General features: G+C 47.6%; 1 protein-coding gene across 3 annotated transcripts in view; it reads left to right on the forward strand.

Annotated features, from left to right (window-relative positions):
* Positions 1-21,601, forward strand: part of GTF3C2 (general transcription factor IIIC subunit 2) — a 1,345,710-nt gene that overhangs the window by 1,065,336 nt on the left and 258,773 nt on the right. For all 3 annotated transcript variants that reach the window (XM_069605483.1, XM_069605484.1, XM_069605482.1), the window contains one exon: positions 237-365. In XM_069605483.1, coding sequence (XP_069461584.1) covers positions 237-365 — 129 coding nt within the window. The remainder of the gene's footprint in view (positions 1-236; positions 366-21,601) is intronic.

Here is a 21,601-nt window from a genome sequence, read left to right on the forward strand (position 1 = left end):
GGGTGACTTAATCGATTTACTAACGTGAAGACTTGAGTGTGAATATTCAAGTGCAAAGTAGCTCATAGCAAACCTGTATCTGTTTCTCTAAGGATTTAATGTGATAAGGATCATACTGTGTGATGTCTTTATCATTGGTGTACTGAAAAAAGTGTTTTTACTGCAAGAATACCTTACTTGATCGCCTCCGATACCATGTTTCCTGAAATCTGTTACTGGTTTCTTTTGCTCTGCAGAGTATTTCTGGCTCAGACTGGTTAAATAGCATTGCTGCTGGAGATGTCACTGGGGAGGTGATAGCTGCTGTGCTGCCTGACCTCACCTGCAATCCCTCCAACATTAAACGACCTTCTGAACGCAGATTTGTATGTTTCGTTTTCCCTTTTCTTTTTAGTTTTCTGTTTTTAAGTTATTTTTAATGCACGTCAAGGTGGGGCAAATGAATGCTGTACTTTCCTAGCAGCAGCAATAGACAAAAAGAAGAATCTTATTAGAGGAACACAAAGGAACAGGAAGGTGACTGGTGGCCTAAATGTGTTGAAGTGCTGTCAGTAATTGGCCTAGGGTCTAGTAGCTGATCTAGTAACCATACAGTACCTGTTAACAAAGGAGCTTTATGTCCATTCAAAGCCACTAAACAATCTGTATTTCTATGTTAAACTCAAGAACCTTTCTCTAATCGTCCACAATATATGGGGTAAGGTCACTGATTTGAATTGGTGGTTAAAATGTTTTCAACAAAAATAGTACTACCGTAAAACAAAATAATCTGTGGCTCAGACTTTGACATAAGGTCTTTGTCACACATGGTACATTCAGGACAGAGAATTGGTTGAAGATAATTTACATATTCAGGCAGCTAGGAACCCCTCCCACATCCTACCTTGTCACTGGACCTTGTAAAATCCTTTTGTATTGCATTTTATAACATTGATGTGTAAGTAAATGCCTGTAAATCCTGTTTCACGACCTTACAGAAACAAAATGTTTTTTCCTCTATTCAAGCCAGTGGCGAAAAGGCATTACTACGGCCTCCTGAGCCCTTTCACTCCTTTTAACACCCCATGTCGCTCTTAGTGACTAAATCTGGTTTTATCAGCTCTTTCTCATAATCCATGTCGGCATGTGGCTTCATTGGACCTTAGTGCAGAGAAAGTATTCATCATGGCGATTACCTGGATACAAACTCACATAGGCTTTTTGTCGCATTCTGAGGTCTTTGGGCACTGCTTGGCTGCGTATATAATTTATCATACTAAGAACTTTCATTAAAACAGCACATGAGTGTCTGATTAAAACCGTAATAGAATTTAAAAAAGGTTGAGTCAGGAAAATAATAGTAATGTATTTTTGAAGTTATAGACCTCACAGGCTCTGTGTGGTAAGAACATGCAGGAACTCAAGAGAATTGGATGGACTTCATAGAATTAGATGGGTCTGACTGTTCTCACCTGCCATCAAACTATATTTTTGTTTTGAAGTTGAAGCAGTTGTCTGTTTGATTAGATGCATACTTGCAAGCAATGGAGGGGAATGGGTGGGCTCTTTTGAAGCAGAAATACATGGTTCTGTATCCATTTACCCCACTTGACTAAATTGTGTGATCTAGACATATTAACTCATCAGTCTGTGCCTCAGTTGCCTTCTCTGCTAATGTCAGGGCAGACAAAAATGTCTATACTACTGTGTTTACATGTATATGCCTCTGTTATCAATGTCTAATGTAGAATTCAAGCTCCTGGTGTATCTGTTGAGGCCCACCTGTCACTCAGATGGCGTTGCTCATTCCGGATCATCATCGGCAGCAGTGAAGTTCTCCAGCATGGGGTCTGGCATGGATGCACATGCTCATGAATATTACCTGTCGTCAGGCTGGGAATCCTCGGTAAAAGGAAAAACGGTTTCACTTTCACTTAAAAACTGTAGTTCTCCTCTAAAACCCTTCACTGTCCTCTGTGTCATACTGCCCCCATCCAATGAAGGTCCTTTCCCTAAGCCCGGTCTCTGGCAGCCATCTTCAGATTTTTACTGCACGCTTCAGTGTTGGGAGTCCTTGGGTTGCTCTCCAAGCTATTTGTATGTTTTTTCATGTTTTTCGGTGGAAAAAGTTAAATTTTTATTTCAAAGAGCCTGTGTGCTTTTTTGTTCATCTGCTGACAGTGGGGACCCGTTGTCGGTGAAGTTCCGCGCCCCTTAAGGGCGAAGATCCATCGAAGATTCTAGGAGGCCATCTTGTATTGTATTGTATTTATTTATATATCACGCCTATCCCTCGGGCATCTGGGCAATTTTCTTGCAGTTACATAGACATTGTTTACACATTGCATAAAGCAATTTGCAGTTATAGGCATGTATTTACATAAAAAGACATATATAAAAGTAGGGTTAGCAGTTGCAGCAGCATAGCAGTGGATAAGGCGGCAAGCATAGCAGGTATAGCGATTAGGTTTGAGGGATATACTTGAATGGTGAGGGGTGGTTAGACTTCATTCATAATAAGCCAAGTTTTGACATTCTTACGGAATTTGTGGTAGGGGTAGGATGGTTCCAATCTAAGGCTAGGGGGTAAGGCATTCCATGTTTTGGCTGCTAGAACCGGGAAGCTTCTGCCACCTCCCTTTTGGTGCTTGAACCTTGGTATGATGAGGTAGTTTGATTGTGCCAATCTGGTCAGTTGGTCCGTTGTGTAGTGTTTAAATTTGTCACAAAGGTACATAGGTGCTTGGTTATTCAAGCATTTGTAGGTAAGTGAAAGGGTCTTCAATTTGATTCTTTGGTTGATTGAAAGCCAACAAACACTATGCCTCATCTCCTGAGATGTGGAGTGTTCTCGGTAAGTTGGTAGCTGCTCTAAGCGCATTGTTTTGATTTGTGTTGGTTTGTGCTGAAGTATAAGGCATTGCAGTAATCTAGTTTGTTTAATACTAAGGCCCTGGCTAGGGTAATGCAGTTGTCTGTGGTCAGAAAATATCTGCAAGTGTCGATGAGCTTGCAGGTATATGCAGTGGTGGAAGCAATAGCGTTGATTTGTCTTGGTAAGGAGTGGGTCGCGTCGATGCCTAAGGTTTTAACATCCTTCGAGACCTTGATGTTGTTGCCATCAATGTTGAAGGTGGTGAACTGATTGTCGAGTCTGTTAAGTCTGGCTTGTGTTTCTACGAGCAGTAGCTCTGTCTTGTCATTTAGGCAGAGTCTGTGTTTCGCCATCCATGCCTGGATGCTGAGGTATATGTAGTTAAGTTGTTTGGCGTCTGTGATGTAGTTTACGGAGATGGGGATAAGAATTGGGTGTCGTCAGCGTAGTTCGTATATGAGACACCATGTGATCCAAGCCATCGAATAGAGGCTTTGTAAATATATTTTAAAGCGTGGGGGAGACACAAGAGCCTTGTGGGACCCCGCATGTGACAGAAGCGGGTAGGGCAGATGCTGTCGGCGCAAACACTCTTGTAGTTCTGCTGTTGAGGAAAGACTGGATCCAGGTGGTGGCATCATTGGAGAAGTGGGCTGCAGAGGAGAGATGGCTACAGAGAGTTTTATGGTCCACCAGGTCGAAGGCAGCTGATAGATCTAGTAATAGAAGGAGGGCAAGGTTGCCATTATCTTTTATGGTTTCTATTTGAGTTACTAGATCTATCAGAGCTGTTTCGGTGCCATGCCTAGGACGCAAGCCCGATTAACGTAACCTCAGTAAGTTTTTACTTTCCAAGTGGTGCTGAATCTGTAGGTAGGCCGCTCTGTTAATCTTGAGAAGGAAGGGTACTGTGGTGATGGGTCTGTAGTTAGTCGGGGTATTTGGGTCGAAGGACTGTTTCTTGAGAAGTGGCAGTACCAAGGCGTCCTTAAGGTTGTTAGGTACTGTATTAGTTGTAAATGGGGCATTTATTAGTGTGGTAATGAAAGGTACAAGTTCCTTCGCTGTTCCTTTAATAATTGACGCTGAGCAGACATCACCCATGCATTTAGATGGTTTTAAATTTAAGATTATATCCTCAACTTCCTTGATACTAAGGGTAGAGAATTTGAACAAATCAGATTGCTCTAGTAGAGGAGCTTGGGTGGACGGTTGAGGTGAGTTGTTGACTAGGCTAGTTTTTTTGTCAGTTTTCTTTTGTAGAAGCTCAATCTTTTCAGAAAGAGCTTTTTGAATGTTGTGATACCATGTTTAGACTTCCCATGCACTTGCACATTCTCAATGTCACTGGGCCTAGTAAGATCGTTGTTTTTTTCTCCCCTGTTCCCCTCCCTTGCCTTTCACGCTCTGAAACACGTGTGTACGAGCGTGATACAAATAAAATATATCATATCATATATCCTATCATGAGGCCGGAGGTGCCGTGGGTGATTCTAGCTCTCTAAGTAAGTTAAATAATTCTTTAGTGTTGGATTTAGCCATAAGAATCCGGTCATTGTAAAAATCACATTTTGCTGGTAAGATTGCGGTTTTATAGGTGGAGGAAGCTGTTATGAAGTTTTCTTTATTGGATGTCGAGGGGAGGTTTTTCCAAATTGTTTCAGCTGCTCTTGTTTTTTCACAGGATTCTTAGGTAAGGGGTGAACCATATGTTCATGTGGGATCGAGGTTTGGCTTTGCGCAATTTATTGATAGCGTCAAGTATAGTTGCATTATAGAGGTCCACAAGATTAGTAGGGTCATCATTGGGTTCATTAGAAATGGTGGAGTTAGTGAGGGGTTGAAGAAGTGGGAGTAGCTTGTGAGCTGTTATATTCCGCATGTTTCTGGCTAGTCTAGGCGGTGCCAGTAGTTTGTCAGGGTTGAGGTTGATGCTCTCTTGTAAGGTAAAGAGAATGGCGTGATGATCCGTCCAAGCGCAATGCTAGTTGGGTAAGATCTTAATGTTGCAGTTAGTGTCTGCGATCCAATCTGTCTGCCTTTGTTATGGGTTGGTTTGGCTTGGGCCTGCTTCACGCCCTCCAACAATGACAGAGGGAAGGTCCCTCTTCAGGCCCTGCACCAAATTTGGGCTACGGAATGCGTTTGTGGAGGACAAGCACCTACAATACCTCTACTGCCTGCACCAGGACCATAAGGAAGTAGAGTGCAAGATATGCCTCGGTTTCTCTTAAGAAAATGACAGACGGGCATAGTAGGCTGGAGGCATTGTCTTAACACAAACAAGGCCTCTGACTCGTGCTCTGAGCAGGGTCATGTCTTTTCCAGGACCAGCCAGTCTGAGGAGCAGTCTTCTAAGTCCTTTGAGGGCGCCTCATCCTTGGAGGCCCAAGATAAGGACAAGATCCGCAAGCAGGTTTCAAAGTGGATAGTGTGCGATCAGCCTCCATTGCCAGCCTACCATCAAGCTCCTCTTCAAAAGGGAATGCATCTACCCCAGCTAACCTACGGGACAAATCCGAGAAGCCGCAGACAGAGGATAAGACCGCACTGCCCAAGCAGGCTCAACCGGCACAGGCAAAGACCTTGTGAACGACTACTACAACCACGGCAGCTAATCCTACGATGGTAGCTCCCACGGTGCACAAAGTTTCCCTAAGACCCAAGACGCGACATCACCGCAGAAACTGGAAAAGTCTGCAGGCACGCCAGAAGCAGTGAAACCCGCCCAAATCCCAGTTTAAAAACCTCAAGGAGGAAAAAGGGGGCAGGAGGGTGCGAGGATGCCCCTAAACATCCCTCCGAGGTCGTCGTCTAAACTATGGAGGTTGAAGGTCAGGAGTCCGTGCATGCGGTCCACATGGACGATGGCGCAGGGCCTAGTTTTCCTGTTCTGCCTTGTTAGCCGAAGGACATTTCCTTGGGTATTCTATGGACTCTACACACCTTGGTGTCAGAGATCCAGATGAGAAGGCCTCCAGCGCTGGTACCTGTGCTCCCCCAGGTCCCCAATCAGCTTCCGCCGAAGAGGAAGCACCATCTGACACCCCCATATCAACCTCCTCCACCATGTCGGGCCCCAACTCCTCCAGCAAACCCAGACACGGGTATGGGAACGGATACGGCCATGGGGATGGATGATGACGAAGAAATCATCGCAGCGGACGGTGAATCGCTGCATTTGGATACCCTGGGGGTGGACCAGTGCGGGACGAACACCTCGGTGAAGGGTCTTCGGGAAGTGGGAGTGGGACACTGGATGGCGAGACACGGTGTCCCCTTCCTTGTAACACCTTTGCCCCATCCTATCAGATAGGATACTTAGGAACTTGACCCCCCCACCTCCTTTTCCCAACACAAACACTTTCTCACGGACAGCTCCCTATGAGAGAAGTCACCCAAGCCGTATAACTGACATGTCCCAATACAATACAATGGTCCAGCAATTACTGACCATTACACACACCTGACTTCCATTACACTTCCCCACACAGATAAAAGTCGGAGCACAAGAGAACACTCTGAGCGAGGCAAAGCATACGCGGAAGCAGCAGTTCCAAGATGGCAGTTTAATACAAGGCGGTTAAACAAAAGGGGATCGCAAGGAGGGATGTGCCCTTGACCTTTTCATCATGGAACCGTTACGTTTTCTAATCTCGAAGGCTCATGAAAGCAAGACCAGGAAGCAAGGGTGAAGAATCCTGCATTGTGTGTCAGAGGTACCCAGGACTCTACCGTGTCGATAGTCAAGGTGGGGAGAATCGCTCGCCGCTATGGTACTGTCCTTGGATCCTACAACAAAGTAGCACCAGTAAAGTCAGCTTAGCCGGTGAGTTGGGAAGACTGATACCAGACCGGTCTGTGTTGAAGCCAAGGTTACAAGCGGCAACATTGTATAGTGAATGCTGAAGTGAACAGTGACAATCAACGTGAGTAAAATTGAATAAAAGATGAGTGATTGAAATTTGAAGGCAAGATATGAAACCTTAGACAGAGTGGTCCGGCACCACGTGCATGCTCATTCGAAAGTCTCTGTAATCTAATCAACTAAAAGGTGGCCAAAGCGAAAGTGACAAAGAATTGTGAATGTAAATGGTCCCGCAACGGGCCAAGCCAAAATCCTGTGCACAATCGAAAGTCTTCGATGTTTAAAGAATGTTGATAACAAAGTCAATTGAAATTTGGCCGAGCCCGGCAGAGGGAGACTAATTGAACATTGTGTTAAAAGGATTTAAGCCGGGCAGAGGGGGAACCGGGGGTGAAACGTGAGTTACCCGAGAGAGAATATCCTACGAGGAACTGGATGCATGAATATCATACGAGCATTGTGTTGAGAGGTGAATCGTGAATCGCCTGAGAAATTGAGTATTTGTGAAATCCTAAGAGGAAGAGAACATATTGTTTGTCGCATCAGCCTTCTGAAAGAAGATTCTGTAACGCTCACCTGGTTCCCACGGAGGCGCGGCGTCGAAGGCGCAGAACTCTGAAGATGGACAGGAAGGGCCCCTCTATTCTGGCTTCCCTGGCTCGTTGGATACCCTCCTATACGTGAAAAGGGAGTATTAGCAACTGTGGAACAATGCTCAAGCCTCCCACTCCCTTCCAACCCTCCACGATACCTCCTCCACGATTCCCCGTGAAGCCTCACCTTAGGGTTTGGAAGGATGAGCTCTCCATCCTGCTTCTGATGCAGGGGCGCGTTGAAACCCAGTTACTTCACTGGATTGAGGATTGATGGGAGTTCAGGTAAGCTTGACTGTTCAGGTAAGGCGCTGTAAAAGTTCTGTTCAAAAGGTCAAGCTTAATAATAATGTTCGTTGTCTAATTGCAGCAAGCGCTAATGCTTATGTCTTTTTCCCCTTAGGGGCCGGGGTTCGGAGAACCGGAGATATGGCGCCGACCCGAAGTGAGATGCCAGGAAGCGGCAGGACCCGAAATGCAGTGGGAATAATCCAACAGGTAAGACTTAAAAGGAAACTGAGCTTTCCTTATTCCTTTTCTCCCTCTCACCTTTGTTCTTGTCTTTTTTCCTCTAGGCGCTGGGGCGTAGCTGAATCCGGAAAATCGCTGCTGAAGATGGAAGCGCCTTGCAAAGGTGAGTAAAATGCAGCGCTGCAGCCATCGAAACGAAATGCTTTTAAAATGATGTCTTCCTTTTCAGGGCCGTTGGAGAAATGACTCCGGGTGCAGATTTAGCAGGTAAGGGCTTTTCTTCTCCTATTCTCTTCCTTTCTCCCCTTGCAGGTGTTCCAGGGTGCTGGCAGGCGTGGCTGAAGTCAGGATGCAGGAGCTGACACGGTGAGCGTCCAGCTGCTAGGTGCAGAACAACGCGAAGCATGTGTGGCTGTTCGGGTGGGGTTTAAATAGCCTTGGAAGAAGTTCCTGGTATGTATCCTTCCACCAATCAGGTATGTATCCTTCCCCGACCACACCCGGGTGGTGAAGTAGTCCTACAGGTTGAGTAGTCCCATTCAGGCCTCAAGAGGGCCTGGATGAAGCAGCAAGGTCTGCATCAGGTAAGTGTGCACCCAAGCACTTAAACACATATCCTCTTCTATGAGCCTGGCGCCTAAGGCGCCAGGACTGGGGTCCGCTATGAGCCTGGCGCCTAAGGCGCCAGGACTGAGTCCAAAGGGCCCCGACTTGGGCCCGCTGAGACTTCCCTGGGGAAAATGATGTCTGCCTCTGGGGTTGCTGGGCCCGGCCTGGCTCCTTAGAGGTAGGCATCATGACAGTACCCCCCCTCAAAGCCCCTCCCAAGGTCTTTTCCTCCGGGGGTTTTGGTTTGTGCGGGAATCTTCGATGGAATCTTTGAATTAATCGTGGTGCGTGAACATAGTTACTGGGTTCCCAAGATCTTTCCTGAGGTCCATATCCTTTCCAATCAACAAGATAGAAGAGTTTCGACTTAACTATCTTGGAATCTAAAATGTCTTTCACTTCGAATTCTAATTCTCCATCAATTTGGACAGGGCCTGGGGGCTCAGACAGTCTGGTTCCAGGTTGTACTGGTTTTAGAAGAGATGCGTGAAAAACGGGATGAATCCGCATGTTGGATGGTAAATAGAGTTTAAAGGCCACTGGGTTGATAATAGCTTTGATGGGGTAAGGCCCAATGAATCTGGGATTAAAAGTTCGCTGACCCGTGAGGGGTAGATGTTTAGTTGCTAGCCATACCTGATCTCCTACTTGGTAAGGAGGAGTTTTACTTCGGTGCAAATCAGCGTTTTCTTTATACTTTTTCTTGGCTTGCTGTAAGTGGGTTGTAGCTTCTTTGAAGGCTTGGGTTATTGTGGAATGTAGGTGATTTACTGCAGGCATCTCCAGGGTCAGAGGTGGATCTAGGTCAGAGGTCCGAGGATGGTGACCATACAGGGTATAAAAAGGAGTCTGTCCGGTTCCAGAATGCACTGAATTGTTGTATGCATATTCTGCAATCCAAAGGATGTCCTTCCAATTCAACTCGGATTGGTGTAACATGCACCGCAGATATTGCTCGAGAGTCTGATTGGTTCTCTCTGTTTGTCCGTCGGTCTGGGGGTGGTGGCTGGTGGATAACCGCACGTCTATTTGTGCTAGTTGGCAACATTTCTTCCAAAAGTGGGAGATAAATTGACTTCCACGGTCTGAGACTAATATGGAAGGGAAACCATGTAACCGCACTATATTTTCCATAAATTCCTTGGCCAGGGTGGAAGCTGACGGCAATCCTTTTAAAGGGATAAAATGGGCCATTTTGGAGAATAGATCCACTATTACGAGAATCGTGTTGTAACCACCACAAGGAGGCAGGTCAGTTTTAAAGTCCATTGACAAGGTGTGCCAAGGTGCTGGTGGAATGTCCAAAGGTTGAAGTAGGCCGGCTGGCCTTTTCTTTTGACTCTTATTTTGGGCACAGATTCCGCAAGACAACACAAATGACTTTATGTCTTGTCTCCAAGAAGGCCACCAGAAGTGGCGTTTGATCTTTTCGTCTGTTTTCGCGATACCGGGGTGTCCTTCCATTAATGATTCATGATGACGGGTAATGACAAGTTCCTGCAATTCTTTACTTGGCAGAAATAACCGCTCTTGGAAGTAGGGTAAATCATCCTTAACGGTGTAGTGAGGACCCTTTTGACTCCATTCCAGTAAGGCAGAAGAGTCAAAAAGCTGTTTTACTTGAGCTTGGATGTCCTCAATGGTTTGCAATGAAGTCAAGCCCAGAATTCTTTGTTCCGGTATGATTGGCACATGTTCTAAACTCGAATTGGGTTCTTCCATGCCTATCCGGGATAAGGCATCTGCCTTACCATTCTTGCAGCCAGGGCGATAGGTAATTACAAAATCAAATTCCGCAAAGAATAAAGCCCATCGGAGTTGTCGCGAAGATTGAGCTTTGGCCGTCTTTAAATACTGCAAATTTCTGTGGTCCGTAATTACGGTGATGGTGTGTCTTGCACCGAGAAGATAGTGACGCCAAGCCTTGAAAGCTGATTTAATAGCCAGTAGTTCTTTGTCGGTAATTGCGTAATTGAGTTCAGGTGGAGAGAATTTTCTGGACCAAAAGGCTACAGGGTGTAGTTGGTTAGTTTCTGGGTCTCTTTGCGACAGGACAGCTCCCATGGCCGAACTGGATGCATCGGTTTCCACGATGTAAGGGAGATCTGGGCGCGGGTGCTTCAATACAGGTGCAGAGGTGAATTTGGTTTTCAGGTCCTGAAAGGCTTGTTCAGCCTCAAGAGTCCATTCAAAGCGTTTGTTTTTCTTTAGGAGAGCTGTGATGGGTTGAACAGTTCGAGAAAATTCCGGGATGAACCTTCGATAGAAATTGGCAAAGCCAAGCATGCTTTGCACTCCCTTCACAGAGCTAGGAGATGGCCATTTGAGAATGGCGTCCACTTTCCGCGAGTCCATTCGGATTCCTTGAGGTGTCAGGATGAATCCGAGAAACTCCACTTCTGTGGTATGAAAAACGCATTTTTCGAGCTTGGCAAATAATTTGTGCTGGCGCAATTTCTCAAGAACTGCCCTAACATGGTTTCTGTGATCAGATTCTGAGGAGGAATACACCAGGATGTCGTCAATATAAACGATGACACAAACATCGATAAGTTCCCGAAGAACATCATTCATGAAGTACTGAAAGGCGGCAGGTGCGTTGCACAAACCGAAGGGCATTACTTGATATTCGAAGAGCCCAAATTTGGTGCGGAATGCAGTCTTCCACTCGTCGCCCTCTTTTATACGTACCAGGTGGTAAGCTCCTCGGAGATCTAGCTTGGTGTACACACGAGCATCTTTTACTTGGTCGATAAGCTCAGGTATCAGGGGCAAAGGGTAACGATTCTTAATCGTTATCTGATTTAGGGCGCGGTAGTCAATACAGGCCCTAAGGTCTCCTTCCTTTTTAGGTACGAAGAACAAAGCGGAAGAGACTGGTGACTTTGATGGGCGAATGAAACCATTGGCCAGGTATTGATCCAAATACTGGCGCAAATGCAGGTTCTCAGGTTCAGTAAGAGCATAAATCCTACTACAAGGTAGTTGTGCATTGGGTACCAAGTCGATTTGGCAATCGTAAGATCGATGGGGAGGTAAGGTGTTAGCCTGCTCTTTCTGAAAAACGTCTTGGAATTCTTGGTATTCAGATGGTAGCTGTACAGGGGTGGAAGTTACAGAGGCTAGACCCATAGCTGGATTCCTTGGGTAACAGGTTGGTTCACAATCAGGAAAAGTTATCTTCTTTGCTCGCCAGTCTATTCTCGGATTATGTGTTTCTAACCAAGGGATTCCAAGAAGTACTTGAAATTGTGGGGCCTTGATCACATCAAACACGATTGCTTCCCGATGTCCGTCCTGACCCACCAGAGTGATTTCAACTGTGGAATGCGTTACAGGCCCTGAGGCTATTTCGGTTCCATCAACTGTAGTAATTACATCTTGGGTTACTTTCGGGCGGAGAGGAAGCTTAATCCTGGAAGCCAATTCACGGTCTATGTAATTTCCAATAGCTCCACTGTCTATGTATGCTTTTATAGCATGCAACTGCTGAGGCTGTTTTGGGTTCACAAGCACCATTGGCATGACAAAATGCGAGGTCAAAGAGTTTGTTTTCAAGCTCGGCAAGCGGACCCCTACGCTTGTCGGGCTAGGTCGTTTCCCGAACCAGGTGTCAATAACTCGTTATCAGTGGCTCCAACCACCTTCTTGGGTGGTTTAACTGGACAACTCTGAAGAAAGTGACCGAAAGTTCTGCAATACAGACAAAGTTGCATTTGTCGCCTTCTCTCTCGTTCCTTCTGCGTTAATGGTCCTTTAACACTGCCAATTTGCATAGGTTCGGAAACGTCAGTACTCTTGGAGTTAACGTGGGTCTTGATAGGTACTCTGGTTTCATACTTGAGCCGATCTGCTTTTCTATTTTGAAGTCTGTGATCAAGTTGAACCACTAAGTCTATGTAGTCTGCGCAGGCCTGGGGTGGATCTACTATCTGAGCTATAACATCTTTAAGCTCTCCGCGCAGGCCTCGATGAAACAATGTGATCCTTTTGTTTTCAGGCCATCCGGTTTCCACAACTAGTCTATTAAAGGTGGCGATATAGGACAAAAGATCCTGATTACCTTGTCGTAAGGATAGCAGTTCGTTGTCAAGGGCCTGTCCCTGCGAGTGTCGAGCGAACAATCTTTCCATGCTGGCCTGGAAGCCCTGGAAATCCCGGAGAATGGGATCATCCTGATTTACCAATGGAATAGACCAATCGGCAGCACAGCCACTGAGGTAAGATAGTACAAAGGCTACTTTGGTCTGGTCGTTGGGGAAGGCCCCGGGCCTGCATAAAAAGTGTAAACGGCATTGGTTCATAAAAACGGCATATTTCTTGGGATCCCCCGCAAAACGTTCCGGCGGGGCCAAAGGCATGTGTCCAGGTAGATTGATTTGTACCGGGTTATTCGAACCCATTGTTGTAGAAATATCTCCGGAAACAGGTAAAGGAGTGTGCTCTGCCTGGCCCTGCAATAACCTTTTGGCCAGATCATCAGTTCTTTCCTTGGATAGGATTAGTTCCCTTCTGAGAGCATTAGTCTCCTGGCGGGCTGAGTGCACTTCTGCCCGTAATTCCCCTAAAAGATGGGCCAGCTGATCTGTCTCGGAAGTCTCCATAGCGCCCAGGTGGGAAATTGTGGTAAGGCTTCGCGTTCTGTAACGCTCACCTGGTTCCCACAGAGGCGCGGCGTCGAAGGCGCAGAACTCTGAAGATGGACAGGAAGGGCCCCTCTATTCTGGCTTCCCTGGCTCGTTGGATACCCTCCTGTACGTGAAAAGGAAGTATTACCAACTGTGGAACAATGCTCAAGCCTCCCACTCCCTTCCAACCCTCCACGATACCTCCTCCACGATTCCCCGTGAAGCCTCACCTTAGGGTTTGGAAGGATGAGCTCTCCCTCCTGCTTCTGATGCAGGGGCGCGTTGAAACCCAGTTACTTCACTGGATTGAGGATTGATGGGAGTTCAGGTAAGCTTGACTGTTCAGGTAAGGCGCTGTAAAAGTTCTGTTCAAAAGGTCAAGCTTAATAATAATGTTCGTTGTCTAATTGCAGCAAGCGCTAATGCTTATGTCTTTTTCCCCTTAGGGGCCGGGGTTCGGAGTGCCGGAGATATGGCGCCGACCCGAAGTGAGATGCCAGGAAGCGGCAGGACCCGAAATGCAGTGGGAATAATCCAACAGGTAAGACTTAAAAGGAAACTGAGCTTTCCTTATTCCTTTTCTCCCTCTCACCTTTGTTCTTGTCTTTTTTCCTCTAGGCGCCGGGGCGTAGCTGAATCCGGAAAATCGCTGCTGAAGATGGAAGCGCCTTGCAAAGGTGAGTAAAATGCAGCGCTGCAGCCATCGAAACGAAATGCCTTTAAAATGATGTCTTCCTTTTCAGGGCCGTTGGAGAAATGACTCCGGGATGCAGATTTAGCAGGTAAGGGCTTTTCTTCTCCTATTCTCTTCCTTTCTCCCCTTGCAGGTGTTCCAGGGTGCTGGCAGGCGTGGCTGAAGTCAGGATGCAGGAGCTGACACGGTGAGCGTCCAGCTGCTAGGTGCAGAACAACGCGAAGCATGTGTGGCTGTTCGGGTGGGGTTTAAATAGCCTTGGAAGAAGTTCCTGGTATGTATCCTTCCACCAATCAGGTATGTATCCTTCCCCGACCACACCCGGGTGGTGAAGTAGTCCTACAGGTTAAGTAGTCCCATTCAGGCCTCAAGAGGGCCTGGATGAAGCAGCAAGGTCTACATCAGGTAAGTGTGCACCCAAGCACTTAAACACATATCCTCTTCTATGAGCCTGGCGCCTAAGGCGCCAGGACTGGGGTCCGCTATGAGCCTGGCGCCAGGACTGAGTCCTAAGGGCCCCGACTTGGGCCCGCTCAGACTTCCCTGGGGAAAATGATGTCTGCCTCTTGGGTTGCTGGGCCCGGCCTGGCTCCTTAGAGGTAGGCATCATGACAGATACTTTGTAAAGCAAAGAGACTTGGCCACGCAAAGCCCTGATGCTAATGATTGAACTGTATCCTCGTGCTAGAGAAGCCAGAGACTGTGCTAAGCTCGAGTGTACTGCCTTGGCCGTGCTGAAAATGTGTTGATGGGAGGCCAACGGCCTGAACATCCTGACATCATTTTGTGAACACTTCTTTCATTTTTGTAACACTGTTTCCCACACTTTTCTTTGTATTTAGAGGTAAGGATTGACAAATGGTTTATTAGTATAGGCCCTTTTATTTTGACAAAACACCACTAGGATTGCATTGTTAGTTGATGGTTGTAGCTTGCTCCCGTCTGTAGCTTTTGGATCAGATAGGCGTTTTTCAAACCCTTTTAGAAGTTCAATTAACACCCTTGAACTTGAACTGTGGTCACTTGTGTCTGTCTTTCTGTTGATACCATGCCTTCCTTACACAGCCAACGCGCTGGCGATTGTTAGGAAGAATTCTCTTATAAGGCTAATTTCTCAAACCTAGTGAGTCCCCCAGCAGCTTTGCTGAATTTTTAGGGTTTGTGTTTTTTTCTCCTGCTAAGAGTGAGACTCTTTTACTCCCACTCTTAGACATGATTTGAGGTATGACTCTATTTGTGTGCTTGTGGGCTATGGGGTCCTTTACTCCATAGGGTCTCATGTGTTTTTCCTATGTGTGTTACACAGCATCCTCCGTGCAGTAACACAGGGGTGTCGTAGTGTTAGGGAGAATTCTCTCTTTAGGCTGAATTTCCTAACCTAGTGAGTTCCCCAGCAGCTTTGCTGGATTTCTGGAGTTTGTTTTTTTTCCTCCTGCCAAGCGTGAGACTCTTTTTCTCCCACTCTTGGACATGATTTATGGTATTCCTTTGACTGGTAATGTGTTTTATGGGCTATGGGGTTCTTTACTCCATAGGGGCTCATGTGTTTTTCCTATGTGTGTTACACAGCATCCTCCGTGCAGTAACACAGGGGTGTCATAGTGACACCCCACCATAGACTCCATACCCTGGGACTGACTACTGTCTCCCAGGGCATGCAAAGTCACCATTGGCTTTACTAGTCCCAAATTATTAACAGAAACCAGTACAAACCATCATATTGTGGACGTACTGGTCGGGGCAATTCGATTGCCCTGGGGTCTGTTAGTCGAGGGGGCACGTCTCCGTCCCCCCTGATCGAGTTTTGGCTGGTGGCAGTGGAAACTACTTTTTATATTCGACCGCAAATATTTTCCTATGGGATTTTCCCATTGTTCGAGGCTACCAACTTAAATTATTTAATTCTCATAGCCTCGAACATACCGCCGGTTTATTTAATTAATATTAATTCTCCGGTTGGTATTTTTTGCCAAGACTCGATTCTAAAATGGTGTTTGTGTTCTCTTCTGTGACTCCAACCCAAGTCGAGCCCTTTGTTCCACTTTTTGGCGGGCTTCTCCACAGAAGCCTCCAAAAGTGGTGCCACTCTTGTCTGGGTACCACAGGGGGTGTGGGAGGGGGTTTAGGCACCCTGGACTGAGTTAACTTGGTAACTCAAGTCGCACTCTTGTGTGATTGGCCCAAGTGGTGAGCCGGCCGGCTCACCACTTAGCATGTTTGAGTGACAGCTAGGCTGAGTGAATGGGGGTTTTCTGCATAAAAGCAGGGCTTTGGGGACTGGAACTTCAGAAGTCGCCACAGGACCTGAGAATCCGACGAGGGAGAAGCTGAGCCGACCTACCACGACGACACCACCGGTGGAGCCTTGCGGAACCGACTCGCCACTTCCCTACGACAGAGAAGATCTCCCGGCTGGAGAGGCTTCTTCTCCTGACTGGTGGGCACAACCAGTTTACCTTACTTTCTTCGCACCCCAGCCCGATTTGTGGTCGAACTGCCCGTGCCAAGCACCCCGGCAGCCGGATAGCCACTCACCACTGAACTGCGAATCAACGGACCGCTCCTTGTACCTGAGAAACTCCGCGGTTGGTTTCTTCCCTGGCAGTGCAACGGACTCCTGTCTTCCTCCACGACGAGGTCCTCTCTTCCCCCGGACGAAGCACCGACTTGCATCCGTTGCCAGGAACAACTGCCCCCGCTGGAGCGTTCTCACCACTTTAAGGTACCATGTCCGCCAGGCCTCCCTTTCTAAAGATTGCAACAAGGTAATAATAACTCCTTAACCTTCTGGACTGGGTTGGCCGCCTTGACCCTCTAACGGGTCCCTTTCTTTGATCCAACTCCTTTTTGAACCATTACAAGACTTTTGTGCACTGCAACCGTATGACCTTGGACACATTTCGTTTCGATCCTCTTAAAATGGATCCGGCCTACTGACTCTGAATTCACGGTTTTACTTTGCCTTCCCGTCTTGTTCTGTTCTTGTAAAAGTTTTGGGATCTGTTTCAAGTTGTTCTCTGCTTTTCTCTCCCTTTTTAAAAACAAATTATTAGAGTGCCATCTACATTAAGCGCTCACCGCTGTCTGAAAATAAGTGGGACTTTACTTAAGACTTGTCTAAAATTCTTTTAAGGGAGTGTATATCTTTTAGTGACCGTGTTTTTTGAATTGCTTACTATTGGTGCCTGTGTTTTTCTAGATGTGGTTTTAAATAAATAATTAGATCTCTTTTACACCAAGCCCTGGTCAGTGTTTACTTGTTCTATTGTGTGCTCTTGACCTATTGTGAATACTCTGTATACTGCCTAACTCTTCTTGAGGGAAGTCTGACTGCTCAGCCACAGCTACCAAGTGAATCTGTGTGGTACAGGCTGCTACCAAGTGGGTTTACTGCCAAACACCTGTAGTCCTAAATCTTTTGCAGTGGTCCCAGAGGGAACTGCACAGGTTTCTGCCTAACACTTGGTGACCCCCAAACATAGACTCCATACCCTGGGACTGACTACTGTCTCCCAGGGCATGTAAAGTCACCATTGACCTTACTAGTCCTAAATTGTGAACAGAACCAGTACAGACCATCATATTGTGGAAGTACTGGAAGGGGTTAATTTTATTGCCCCTGCGTCTATTTTCAAGGGGGCACTGTCCAGTCCCCCCTTGTCGAGTGTCTGGCTGGTGGCAGTGGTTACCACGCAAAATATTCCCCCGGAATATTTCCTATGCGATTTTCCTATTGATTTTAAACGCACCACTTTTTGATGCAATGTGAAAGACACCGCCGGTTCATTTATTTAATATTAAATCAACGGTTGGGTGTTTTTACCAGAACTCTTTTCTAAAATGGCGTTCGTGTCCGTCTCTGTAACTCTGACCAAGGTTAAGCCCTTTGTTCCACTTTTTGGCAGGCTTCTCCACAGAAGCCCTCCAAATGGTGCCACTCTGTCTGGGTTCCACAGGATGTGTGGGGAGGGGAATTGGCACCCTGGACTGCGTTGCCTTAGCAACCAAAGTCGCACTCTATTCTGATTGGCCCAGTGGTGAGCCGCCCGGCTCACCACTTAGCATGTGCGAGTGACAGCTAGGCTGTTGAATGGGGGGTTTTCTGCATAAAAGCAGGGCTTTTGGGACTGGAACTTCAGAAGTCGCCAGAGGACCTAAGAATCCGAAGAGGGAAAAAGCGGAGCCATCTGCAACGACACCACTGGTGAAGCCCTGCTGCAACTACCTCACCACTTTCCCGATGACAAGAGAAGATCTTCTGCTGGACGAGTCGTCTTCCTCTGAGCTGGTGGGACCAACCAGTTCGCCCTTTTCGCCTTCCAAAGACGTCTCTTGGTCGAATCGCCGTGCCAAGCACCCCGGCTGCCGGATAGCCAAGCTTCACCACTTTGACCGCGAATGAAAGGAACGCACCTTTCATCGACGAACTCCGCGGCTGGTTTCATCTATGTGCAGTGCAACGACTCCACATTTCCTCCTCGACAAGACCCTCTCTTCCCCTGGTCGAAACACCAAACTGCAATCACTACCGGGAAAAACAGCCACCACTGGAGCTTCCTCTCTCTTTAAGGTACTGTGTCCTGCCTGGCCTCCCTTTCTTCGGTTTGCCCAAGGTGACCCTTAAATCCTTGGCTTGCCATCTAGGTTGGCCCCAGACCTAACTTTACCTTCTTGAACCACCCCAACCTCTTTGGAACATTCTGCAAAGACTTTAGTGCATTTTAAACCGTGTGATCCTGGGCACATTTCGCTTTGCTCCCTTTAAAGTGGGTCTGGCCCTTGAACTTTGGCTGTACAGTCTATACTGCCTTTATTCCCTTGCTGAGAACTCCTAAAAGTGTTGGGACCTGTTTTATTTCTATACTCTGTCTTTTTCTCTCCCTTTAACTGAACTATTGGAGTACCATCAGGTTATGCGCTCACATCTGTTTAACAAATCGTGGTGTTTTAATTGTGACTTGTCTAATAGTTATTAAGGGAGGTGTGTATACCTTACCTGACTGTGTTTTAACTTGCTTTTGATTTAGAGTGCTAGCATATTGCTTAAAGTGTGTTTTAAATAAATAATTATATACTTTTTATACAAAACTCTGGTCGGTGTTTGTTTGCTCTACTGTGTTTTTAGCCCTATTGTTTATACTCTATATACTGCCCTACTATTCTTGAGAGAAGTCCGATTGCTTAGCCACAGCTACCAGATACATCTGGGTGGTGCGGACTGCTACCAATTGGGTTTATTGCTTACTCCTGTAGTCTTAATCTTTTTGCAGTGTTCCCTAAGGGAACTGCACAGGATTCTGCCTAACAGTTATCCTTGCCAGGTACGACAGGGAATTGTGGTACAAACTTGGACCGATCCTGGAGTTCCTACCCGACGATAAGCAGATGGAAGCCCTTGCTCTCTTCCAGGAATGGGAGGTGGCGTTGGATCACGCCATCACAGTGCAAGTGGACGTTGCCAGCAAATGGGGAACGTTGTCTGCCTTCATCGACAGGGATGGATGAAAGTCACTAATTTCTGTCAGGAGGTCCAAGCGCAAGGTGCTGGACATGCCCTTCAACTGGGAAAAACTGTTTGGGAATGCCGTTGACCAATCCCTCCAGGCCATCAAAACGGAGACGGCCCGTTCCCTTGCACTCTTCAGCAGCACCGCTCATCTTTTTATCAAGCAGGTCTTCAAAGGGGTTCTCCACCTCGTACATACAGCCTTCAACGCAAGAAGCCTACAGAGGCCGCCCCCAGGCCTACGGCAGCGAAGGACAGCATCGCTGTTGCCCGCAGGGCAGGACGCTGGCGCCCAAGCAAGCCTGAATTGGCCAGGACGTCGGGCCCCCACTCGTACACCCCACTGGGAGGCAAGCTGACGCAGTTAGTCAACGAGTGTTGAAAGATCACCAACAACAGATGGGTGCCAGGACACGGCCATCGCTATTGGATCCAGTTCCTGGGGTGGACTTGTGCAGGAGGATCACCTGGATGAGGGGTACTCGGGTAGTGGAAGTGTGACACCGAAGGGTGAGACGCGGTACCCCCTACCCTATAACACCTTTACCCCATCCTACCAGGTAGGATATTTAGCAACTCAAGCCCCCCTCCCCCTTCCCGACAGACACTTTCTCACGGACAACTGCCTGTGAGCGACAGCAAGACTACCCTTCCCACCCCCTTTTCTCTACAGTATTTTTCCAGATTTTCCTAAACTTAGTAGTGAAAACTACATAAACAGACACAGAAAACAGACTCTTACTCCTACGTCCCGTCCCCTTTCCTCTATACTGCATGGGCGTCCCTCGCTAGGGACTGAGAGACTGAACCTTTTTCACCATAAAAAGTCGTCTTCCCCTTTAAATTCAGAGGCGCGGCCCTGGTAGCATGTGCTCCCCTGACTCCGCCCACCGGCACCACTCCTCAGGCCCCTTTTCCGCGTAGATGGGAATGGGCCAATTTCAGCAGCGCTCTTGGGTTTGGCTTCGGCCTGTCTCCGGTGGGGGGCAGGCTTGCCCTTCACGCACAGTTTTGGTGTTGGAAGTTTGCGGACCCCTGGATAATATCTGTAGTATCCACGGAGTACCACCTACTGATCCCTTCCTCTCCTCCCTCGTCCCCTCCACTCCCACAGATTGGGACAGCAACTCTGCTGGCGGAAATTCGGTCGCTCATCGAGAGCGAGCAGGCAGTGGAAGAAGTCCCCTCGTCCCAACGAGGATTGGGCATCTACTCCAGAATTTTCGCCATACAAAGGAAGAACCAAGCTGGCCTGAGAGTTGTGTTGGACCTCTCCCTTCCTCTTCAAAAATTCAAAATGGTTACGCCAGCACTCATTGCGGAGCCATTGTGCAGGGGAGACTGGATGTGCTCCCTGGATCTGAAGGACACTTATCTACACATCCCGATTTGGCTACCACATCACTCCTTTCTGCGATTCAGGATCATGGTCTGCCATTTCCAATACAAAGGCCTCAATTCAGCCTCCAGGGTATTTACCAGGTTCATGAATGCAGTGCAGGGCCACCACGTCTAGCCGTACCTGGACTACTGCCTTGTCAGGGCGAGATCTCCGCAGGCGGTTCATCACACTTCCTCCCCCCTTATGATCACACTTCCTCCGACTTTATGATCACACTCTACGAGTTGGGATTTTCAATCACTCAAGAAGTCTCTTCTGCAGCCTACGCAGAGCCTGACCTTTCTGGGCCTCATATGGAACACAGCTCCGAGAGAGTTTTCCGCTTGGAGGACAAGATCACGGCCATCAAGAGGGCCACTATTCTCTTCGTCACCCGAGAAGTGATCTCGGCCTGGTGGTGCCAACACTTATTAAGTATCATGGCAGAAGTCCTACTGGCCGTACCCCACACGAGACTAAAGATGAAGAGATTACAGCTGCACTTCGCAGCCTCATGGAATCAGTAGTGGGGCTCCGAAGCGGAGCTTGTCAGCATTCCTCCTTCTCTCCACCCGGACCTCACATGGTGGTCCAGGGACTGCAACCTGTGGACGGGCAAGCCCTTCCGGCAACTGGGCCAGCAAGTCATTATCACTACGGATTCCTCCCTGGAAGGCTGGGGGGGACACTTTGGACAACCACAATGTTCATGGAGTCTGGACCCTGCAGGAGTCTCATATCAACTGGCTGGAGCTGAAAGCCATCTGGCTAGCTCTCAAAGCTTTCCTTCGGCACATTGTGGACAAGGTTGTCCTCATCCAGAAAGACAACTCCACCAGCATGTACTATGTCAACAAGCAGGGTGGTACCAGGCCCCTCCACTGTGCAGCCTCGCAATCAGCATGTGGGAATAGACCATGGTGAACAAAATCTACCTGACGGCCATTCACCTTCTGGGGGAGTCCAACCTGAAAGCGGACACGCTCAGCAGACTGGG

Source organism: Ambystoma mexicanum, chromosome 4p, assembly GCF_040938575.1.
Source record: "Ambystoma mexicanum isolate Mex_15411 chromosome 4p, UKY_AmexF1_1, whole genome shotgun sequence".
NCBI lineage: Eukaryota > Metazoa > Chordata > Amphibia > Caudata > Ambystomatidae > Ambystoma > Ambystoma mexicanum.